Raw genomic sequence first — 10,463 nt, 5'->3', positions numbered from 1 at the left:
AACCCGTCCAGAGGACCTATACAATTTTTTTCCTTTTAACCTTAAATCTTAGTCTGGTTGTTTTTGTGACGCCTTCACTCTCTGACTGAACTAAGACTGARTGACGAGTCTCCCATAAATCTGCAGTAGTTACTGTTTAAAAAGAGAAGAAAACATGACTCAGTCCTGCACCTCAGCTTTTATTTCCTGCTCTTTTTCAGACGGTCAGAAGCCAAAGAGTGAGCAGCCTGCAGCAGGAGGAGCAGCAGGAGAAGCAGCAGGAGGCGCAGCAGCTGAACCCTCCACCTCACAGCCTGCAACACGTGAYGAGAAAACTGAAGAGTTCAAGGTGGAGAGAAAGTTCTCTTCTTCAAATCTCAGGAGGTTTTATGTGATGATAGTTATTTCTGTCTGGTTCAAAACAGTCCTGTCTGAGTAGACTTTGTTAAATTAACCCAACAATATGCGTACTTGATGTTTCAGTATCACWCTTCCTAATTACAGCTCAGCATTGGGAAATAAATGTTGATCAGCAGAGAGGAGAGGGCTAACYTCTCCTCAGACTTCAGTCAATTAACTGATTTCATTTTTTCTGCTTTTATTATCGTCCCCTGAGTCCAGCAGAAAAAATTTCCTTTCTTTATCTCAAATTGTTTTATTAGTCATCATGGCACTTTTATTGGGTTTTCCAGTTTTTTGAAAGGAAAAAGCAACTATGTATTTTCTCCTGGAAGACAAAGAAAACATGGCATTGATAGAAATAATTACAATAAACATGTAGAGAAGAGAGACTAAAGACGACAGCAGAGTGAGGAAATGTGCTCAGTTTGTTTTCCAGCAGTCTAAGTCTACAGCAGCAGAAATGAAGAATAGTTCAGGAAACCTAAGTCTAACTATAGGATTTATCAAAACGGTAAGTCTTCAGTAGGGAGGTCTTTAACCACAGGTGATCAGTCTGTTTAAATGTTCAGGAACGTAGTAGACTATGTGCGTTATTGGAATGTGATTAAAGACAGCATTTCTTGAAGGAATAAAATTAATCTTCCTCCTTTCATGAAAGGAAAAAAAACTAAGATGATTTTATGATGAGAAGGGATGGAACTAAATTTTGTTTTGGTAAAACTTCTGAACCAGGTTTTGTGCACTAATGCAGTATTGTAAGCTCTTGTGAGATGTGTTATCTCTCAGTGTATGTTATAACTGACTCTCAGCAACACATTTAATGTTATTACATTTAAAACTGACTGAGTTACAGCCATGCTTGTGTTGGTTAAGGGTAGTTAGCTGTGGTGGCCATCTTTAATTGAATTAACTTCAACAGTGGATAAGTCGTAGATGTTCACGGATAATTTCCTGAAAGGATCATAAACAGCAGTCAAGTGCTTCATAAACATTAAGGATGAAAAATTAATTGTTTGCTATTTGCATATCAGTAGGTGAAGAGGCATCAGAAGCATTTTAAAAGTGAGGGGGACACACTGGTGGGGGGTCTGGGGGTTCTCCCCCTGAAAATTTCGAATGAAATAGATGCCATTTCCTGCACTCTGGTGTATTTTAACAGGTTGTTAAACATACTTATTACTTAGACAAATAAACACTTGATTAAATAATTATTTTAGGCAGATTCGTCATTCAACTAGTTGTGTCATCCTGTTTTAAAACTCAATGTTGTGGCTGAGATAAATATTTAATGTGACAATTCATAACATGCAATGATTTTAGTGGTACATTTTACATTTATTTAGTTTAGTTTTAGTTTAGTTTTATTTGTAACTCAACATGTCATTGTGCCAATAAATGATGAGATTCAACTGTTTAAAACATGTTTAAAACTAAGAATATTAACAACTAATCCACTGAACAGGTGCAATTATGTTACTATATATGTTAACCACTAACAGTGAATTGAATGGCATTTGACTTTTTTCTGCTTTAGTCATAGGCCTGGAGTCAGTCAGCTTTAAAAAGTAAAGAAAACATCATGAAATAACATTAATAAATAAGGATTTTTTTTATTAGTGGTTGTGATCCAGTAGTCTCATCATTTGACTTTTAAAATTAAAGAGTTCAGACATGAACCAAGCTCTGTTTTATGCTGAAATTACTCTAAAAACTAAACTCAATACTTTTTAGGATACAATCAATTTTTTTATACTTTTTGATAAAAACACTAAATATTTTCTGCTGATCATTATATTCTTGCTGATAATAAAAATACCAAGTGATTGTGTAGCAGATGATGTAAATTACAGAAATAATTGGTCACTTTATGCATTTATGTGATAGCTAACGCTAGGCTAGCTGTAGCCAGGGGCTAACTGCAATAACTTTACACAGGAAAAACTGTCCTGTGGAGGGTGAGTGTGGGTGTTCTGAAAAGCTCTTGAAATAGTTGTTTGGAAATATTTTCCATGGTTCTTTATGTAATTCAGAGGCTCTTATTTGGATGTTCTCAGCTTTTTGTTCTACTATTTTCTTAAAATGGTTTTAGAGTTTCGGAAATATTGAGATAGGAGTTCTGACGAGTCCAGTTCATGACAAAGTGCTTTTGTTCAGCTGTTGTTTTCTGTTTCTGCAGTGTGACTGGGATTATTTACACTACAAAGCTGTTGTCAGTCAGATATTATACAGCCCCAGATGATGATAAAACCTCCACCGTGTTTTACAGACTTCTGCTGTCCTCTTTGGAAACAGAACAAGCATTTTATGTGAAGTGTTTGAGTTTGGTCTGAGCTCTGTGTTGGACCTGCTGCCACTCAGTTTCAGTTCAGCTCATTGTTATTATTCAACTTATCTGACTTTTCTTTTCCGACAAAAGGCCTTTTAGCAACTACCCCACCCCATGAAGTCCCCTGTCAGGTCTTTGCTTTATTACTTTTTTCTTTTTTTATTCAAAACATGATGTCTAACTGCTAAATATAGTTTTTTAAAGATAATATTTCCTCTGTTAGCTTTCAGTACATTTTAAGGACACAGTGTGTGCACCATGTTAAAACACCAAGTTTTATTTTGTTCTTGAATATTCTTGTGTGTCAAATTGTGTAATGACTACAGAACCAAACCTTAAGTGAGTGAAAATCAGCTAAAACCTTTAACAGATGTTCAGAAAGTCTGGCTGCCTGGGTGTAAAGTATTCAGTACTGAGGAAGACTACAGTCTGCTCCTCTGCACAGGCTGCAGCATCAGCGGGGGGATCTGACGGCTCGGGGGGTAGCGGAGAGGAAGGAAGTGGTGATGAGGAAAGCAGCGACTCCTGTGAGGGCGAGGAAACAGATGAAGACAGTGATGAAGAAAAGGAAGAGAAGGAGGAAGAGGAGAACGAGCCGCTGTCTTTACAGTGGCCTCCAACCGCTCGTAAACAGGCCAGCTACCTGTTCCTGCTGCCCATCGTGCTCCCGCTGTGGCTCACGCTGCCGGACGTCCGAAACCCGGTGAGCACCAGCGCTCGTCTTCATCACTTTGTAGATGTTTGTAAACAAGACATGTTAAAGATTTGTTTTGTTTGTTTGTTGGTTTTTTAAAGGCGTCCAAGAGATTCTTTATCCTCTCGTTCATTGGTTCAATCTTTTGGATCGGCGTCTTCTCCTATCTGATGGTGTGGTGGGCTCATCAGGTGGGTTAACTCTTCCTCTCTCACTCTGGATTTTATGAAGTTGTTTGTTAGTTCAGTAAAAAAATGGCTTCAAAACGCGAGTTAAACATTCATCAGTTCGTACTGCCAAAATGATACTATCACCAGCACAGCAACACGGTGGTTCAATGGTTAGCACTGTTGCCTCACAGCAAGAAGGAACTGGGTTCAATCCCCACTCCAGTTCTGGGATCTTTCTGTGCACGTATGGGGTTTTCTCCAGGGGCCTCATGTATCAACGGTGCGTACACACAAAAACCTTGRGTACGCCATTTTCCACGCAAAACTCCAGATATATCAAAACTCAACTGAACGTGGAAATGTGCGCAGCCCTACGTCAACTCCAGGGCTGGCGTACGCACATCTGCATTGCTTTAAGCCTGATTAGACTCTACAAACCAGGGACATTATTCAATTACCAAAAATACAGTGTAACTTGGTTTCTCCTCCTCACTAGGTAAAGTGATCTTTCTGGCGTTTGTGTATTTTATTCTGATCATCTATGTGAAGTGGTCTTCTGGCTCAAATGAGGACATGTGAATCCTTCTCTGATGTGAGATTTACAGATAGGAACCAGCAACAACCTTGTGAAAAGCACCTAGGGTGGTGTTGACTGGTGCAACCACCGGCGTGGCTAGCGTGTTGCTAGCTACATTGACGTGCACACACTGGAGTTCTGTTATGCATTGCCTCAACAAAATGAATGGATGTCAACGGACTGTGAGGCGTCATCCTGATGAAAATCTCTTATAAGTTTCTTATTTCTTGCTCGATTTTTACAAACTATGGTTCAAAATAAAGCTAAGAATTGAAGGGGATTGAAGGGGTCTACCTCCTGGGTTCGGATGTGAGCTGCCCTTTGTAGTGGGGTGGGTGCATATCCTGGATCTGCGGGGTATAGAGTATGTTTTGGGGAATGTGAGTGGAATTTGGCGTCCATCTTGTGTGTCTTGAATGAGTGGGTGAGAGGATGAGGGTGGGATTGTGTTTGTGTATGTTTGGATTTTTGTCGGGCTGGGACTTGGGCGGCCCCTTCTTCGGGATCATTTGAGGGCCCATTGCTTCCCCTGCCACGCTGCCCTCTGGTGGGTTGTGCCTTTGCCCGCTGGTGGCTCTCGTTGTCCGGGGCTGGGTGCTTGGGCATGTGCCGGCTCGGCCCGGTGGCTGCCCAGTGGGGCTTGGGTCCCCTGGCCCTGTCGGACCTTGGCCTGGTGAATTGTTTAATGAATTTATTTTTAGAAAAAAATATTATTCTTCAGCTTCATAATGATGCAGGCTGTATCTGAAGCCAACTCACAGCTGGCACACATTTTCTTTCTCCTTTTTGTCTGGAAATGTTGAAAAGCACACAAAAACTGAATATAGAAACCGGCCTGTGTGACAACATGACTATTTAATGTTTATGATGTTCAATCATTACATTGCTTTCTCTGTCATTAGTGGCTCTACATAATTTCTGAATTATTATGTAGTCTAACTAGTCAACAATCCAATAAAGTTCATATTTACATATTTTTTTATCAGTAAATAATCTTTGACAAAAGATAAAATCTATTTTAAATAAGGTTAAACATGAACACTGAAGCTTTTTAATGTTAGCGTACAGGTTTTGTGATTAAAATAATACATTTTTGTTAAATATGCATAGTATTTACCTGTGAAACATAATCTTATTAGTTCTTGTAAACATGTAACAATTTCTGCAGTTTATAGCAAAGTATTTGAACCATTTGTGCATTTATAAAGCGTTTGTTTGCACCYCGCTACGTTCTGCTCATTGATTTCAATGGTTAGCATCAGCATTAGCTCAATGCATAAAAATCCCCCTTGCGAAGCACGCTTAGGTCACATGATGCCCAATCTAGTAATATCTATCAATGGGTGCAACCATCTGATCAGATTAAACTGTTGGGGAGATCCAGTGGTTCTAAACTCAGATTCCCTTTTTGGTGCTCAGATTTGGGCCAAACCTTTTGGCACAAGATCCCTCTAATAGGGATCTCTCTGAGAGATTCCTGGTCCCATCATTTAAATGTGTTGTAAAAGAAATTTTAAAAAAACTGAATTACAGTGCAGTCATTAGGATCTGAGAAACAAAGGCAGCAGGGCACACAGGAGTGTCTAGGAAACAAATAGCTTGATGGCGCAGTCTAAAATGATCAGATATACTGGGAGGTTTTTGAACAAACTGGCCGCTCACGGTTACCAGTCCAATTATAAACAGTGCTGCAAAGTTTTAAAAAGTCTACTGTAACTGAGTAACAACAGCTGAGTTTTACCGTGTTTCCTGCTGCCTGCAGCTGTAACGCACTTCATGTGACAATGTTACTGAGWAAATTTAACTACCAGTAGTTACTACACAACTCTGGCTGCCATGCATCAGGGTGTAAGGTCTTCTCATAGCCACATAACATGAGAAATATCTCAATAAATACATGTGATACACAACATATTTTACATCACCAAAAACCGTTTATCTGAACAGCAGGATTCTCCACCATGAAAAAATGTAAGCTGAAATCACATAATGGATGACTTTGAGAATACATTGCTTCTTCAGCCCTGTTCTGCACAGCAGTGCCATCTAGTGAGCAGTGGTGGCTGACAGCTCAGAACAACTCACTGTGTAAAACTGCACAGCACAATAATCATGATTCATTTTTTACTACAGAAGAATCTTTGGAACCTCTTCTCTGATTCTTCCAGCTGGTGGAATATGGTGTTTCCTTGTTTTTGCTCTGGCAGGTGGGCGAGACTGTGGGCATCTCAGAGGAGATTATGGGTCTGACCATCCTGGCAGCAGGGACGTCCATCCCTGACCTGATCACCAGTGTGATTGTGGCCAGGAAAGGTTTGGGAGATATGGCCGTGTCCAGCTCAGTGGGCAGTAATATCTTCGACATCACTGTTGGGTGAGTGAACCTGTGTGTCAGTGACTGGAAATTAGATTTACTGTTTATGACCATGGTGTAGTTTATGTGCTAATCTGTCTGTTTCAGACTTCCCATCCCGTGGCTCATTTATACTTTCCTCCACAACGGCAAACCAGTGACTGTCAGCTCCAACGGCCTGTTCTGCGCTATRGTGCTGCTCTTCCTCATGCTCCTCTTCGTCATCATTTCCATAGCTGTGTGTCGCTGGAAGATGAGCAAAATGCTGGGTGTCACCATGTTTGTTCTGTACTTTGTGTTCCTCGTCCTCAGCGTCCTCCTGGAGGACCGCATCCTCGTCTGTCCCGTCTCCATCTGAGCTGACGAGATTCTGCTCTTGAACTGCAGAGGGTCATTTGTTCCCAAACGTTTTACACCCTGAACCCCCAACAGGACTTACAAAACAAACCCCCTTTATGTCATCACCCATAAAACATCCCACACAGCAGGTCAAAACATCCACTTTGTACTAAACAGTAAATTTTTAGCTAGACTAACAAATTATTTGGTGTTTAAATTCCTTGTGTGCACCACTAGAAAAAACTCCCATGTATGAGAGGCCTTTCAGGCCATAAACATACGTTTGTATCACAAGTAGATGACCTCAGTCATATAAAAGGTTAAACAGGTGAGTTTACAGTGGACAATATATTAATGAAGAGAAACTCCACCCTACAAACAAGCCTTCATTTTTGATTTGATCAACCTTTTTTGAGACCAAAGGTGGTGAGAGAAAAATGGATCCGAAGAAGAATTCGAGAACACTTTGGGTGAATCCTTGACCCCTAGCTTTAGGTTTGGAGCATCTCCTTGACCCCTTGCTAGGGTAAAGATTCCTGTAAGCATACAGTGTTTTGCTGAAATTCCAACATGATGCTAAATATTATCTAGCTTGTCACAGCTGTGGTGAAGTCTCAGGCCTGGATTTATCAGAAGAGAGTGCCGTTGTCGCAGGTGCTAATTAAGAGTTCGCTCAAACTTTACATCTAATTCTCAAATCTCTTGGAAAGAGAGATGTGTGCCTTGAACTGAGCTGCCAACATTTACCCACATTTAAATCAAGTTATTTTGAGCCAAAACTGTCCTTATTAATGGAAGTTACTGTTTGTGGAAAAGTCTTCATTTTCAAAGTTTATCACTGTTTTAGACACACAATTAGCCTCTAATATTTACTGTCTTCTGAGAGATGACAAGAGGAGAATATGCTGCTCTAATGTCTTCAGGTAAAGAGGACAAGCATGTCAGGAAAAGTATAATTTATTCTCTCATCGAATGATTAATGTTGAACATTTAGTGTATTTAACAGAAATATTAAAGTGCAAGTAGGGGTCTCTGCAGTACATAGGGGGAGTCTCCTGGCAGTGTGGGTGGAGTTCGTGTTGTGGGCGGGATTTGACCTAACTGCAATTTGTCAAGTTGACTTGTCTTGTGGGGCAAGTTAAAAGATGAAGTAATGTTTACAGTAAAAGTATTGTGAACATCTAAATATAATTTATTGAATTCAAATTTGGTTCAACTAACACCATCCTGTCACAAGTTACAACTAATATTTTCATTTTCAAAAATAGTGATCATTTTCGTGTTAGAGCAGTTTTGACCAATGTTGAATTGTTACACATCCCTCCACGTGTACATTGTTTGAATTTTGGGTMGCCAGCACCTTCCTGTCTCGAGTRAMGATTAAAATGATTTTTAATTTTTAAAGTTATAGCTGCTTTCWGGGCGTTMCGACCGAGCTACACATCCCCTCAGCTGCCCAGCGCTCATCCAACTGAATATGTCTTCTTCAAACCTCATCCAACATATCCAACCAATCATGTCATTCCCAAAATCCTCCCATAAAATTCAAACAGATCAGTCATGTTTTGACAAACTCCCTCAAACCAAGAAACTCACACTTAGTGACTGTAGAGACTRCCTTCTCAAAAAGTGGGTCTTAAGCATTGGAGTTTATTTTCAGGTGTATCAAAGACACTTTTAAATGTTTTTTGTTCAGCTTCGTTTAACTCATAATATGAAACACAATAAGCTAGATAAAACAGTAACTAAATAACATCAAATGGATCTAGAAAATTGGTTCACAAACTTTTCAGCATTGATACCACAAATAATACAACAGCAGAGATTTGCTATTATAAACACTCATCTACTGTAAGTCAAATACAGTTCAACCCGCTCTATGCTATAATACCTATAATAGCTTTATTCTTTAAAGACTACTCTTATGTTTGACATTTATTGAAAAATATGCTTTTGCCAAGTTTTTAAATTGGTTTTTCTCTGGAAATGATCTTCAATGTATTGATTTATCTGAGGCAGTTGATAAAACGGGTACAGCTCATTCTGAGTGAATCAGGGCCTGATTCAGCACATACTCTATCAACTCTGAACATCTTCTTGATGCTCCAGATCTCATCTTAAAGACTCGTTCTGGGGATAGGTGGAGAGTTRCAGGGTCATACATCATTTGGACAAACACTAAAGGCTTGTTGGGGTCACTGAGTCACATGTCCATCCTGTCAGCTGTTTGGGATGAAGCCATGCAGAGACAATAATTGATTTGGTCACATTCTCATAAAGATTGATTGATTGATTGATTGATTGATTGATTGATGATGCCTTTATTGCCATTGTATGGAGCACAAAGAAATTACATTTATTAACACCCATTCAAGAAGACACATGACAAAAACATGGGGGAACAGGTGAAAAGGTCATGCGGCAACCAACAGGGGTCYCGCTACCTTTAAAAAGAAAAATGAAAATACCACGCGAGGATAGATGAGGAAAAAACAACATCAACGAAATATGATTGCACCATGATGTTCATATAAATACCATATATAACTCAAACACCTGGGCTCCTAACAGTTTTTGTGGATGGACTATAAACAAAATAACAGGCTTAATCTGTAAAATGTTGGTTTATGTTGTTATTTTTCAGATTTCCCCAAAAAGGTTCAAAATAATTTAAAAAAAACGTGTGGGATGTAGCAGATGTAGCTGCTGTGGATGTTTCAGGATGACTGTTTTCTTCCACAGTGGTGTTAATTTAATGACATTTGTGTCTAAACTGTAATTCTGCCACCACAACACAAACATAAAAAGGATTTTTCTGGGTGGAGTTTTCCTTTTGCTCCTTTTAGCATGATGCTAACCGTGGTGCGTTCCTGAAGTGACACTAGTTTATTAGATCTATTTCTTCAGCTCCAGCTGTTTCAGATTCACTCACAGAAATTCAATAGAACTTAATGCAAGCTGAGGTTTTCTGTTCGGTATTTCCTGAACCATGTGTCTTTACCACTGTTCTGTATTTAACCAGACTTGTATTTGTTCATGTTTAGTGTTAGCGTAAACAGGATTTTTGTGTGTCAGCAAAATGTTCCTGTCTGTGAGGAAAGCCCAACCAAATGTCACGTTGTCCTGTTCCTGTTATTCTACATGTTGTTGGGTCAAAGTGGATGCAAACATGTAATGTTACTATAGAAATTATCAATTTTTCCTGCAATAATTATTTTTTTTAACATTGAGCAATGTGTGGTTTTATTGAAAAACTATTGAGTGTTGGTCAAAGAGTCAGTATGTGTGTGTGTGTGTGGACGGGTTTTTCCTGCAACATGGGGTATTTTTTTTTACAAAAAAAAAAAAGCAGCCAGGTGGGGACCGAAGTCCCCACGGGTCCAAATGCATGTTACAGGTGTGGGGTTAGGTTTAGGACCAAGGTTTAGGTTAGTTTTAGGGTCAGGTAAGTTTCTGTGAGGTTAATTTTAGAGTATATGGTCAGGGTTAGGCTGTAAAGTCTAAAAAAACATGAATGGAAGTCAATGGAAGGTCCCCACGGGGTCGAGAAACAAACGTGTGTGTGTGTGTGTGTGTGTGTGTGTGTGTGTGTGTGTGTGTGTGTGTGTGTGTGTGTGTGTGTG

General features: G+C 39.6%; 1 protein-coding gene across 1 annotated transcript; it reads left to right on the top strand.

Annotated features, from left to right (window-relative positions):
* LOC106533188 (sodium/potassium/calcium exchanger 1) lies at positions 1-9,195 on the top strand. The gene is made up of 5 exons (XM_014029429.1): positions 1-328; positions 3,153-3,410; positions 3,503-3,592; positions 6,356-6,522; positions 6,610-9,195. The coding sequence occupies exons 1-5, from the start codon at positions 155-157 to the stop codon at positions 6,857-6,859; spliced, it is 939 nt and encodes a 312-aa protein (XP_013884883.1). The 5' UTR covers positions 1-154; the 3' UTR covers positions 6,860-9,195.
* Positions 9,196-10,463: the final 1,268 nt, after the last annotated feature.

The sequence above is a fragment of the Austrofundulus limnaeus genome, unplaced genomic scaffold, assembly GCF_001266775.1.
Source record: "Austrofundulus limnaeus strain Quisiro unplaced genomic scaffold, Austrofundulus_limnaeus-1.0 Scaffold900, whole genome shotgun sequence".
Classification (NCBI taxonomy): Eukaryota; Metazoa; Chordata; class Actinopteri; order Cyprinodontiformes; family Rivulidae; genus Austrofundulus; species Austrofundulus limnaeus.
The sequence above is the reverse complement of the archived record's forward strand: the minus strand, read 5'-3'. Positions and strand labels throughout refer to the sequence as shown.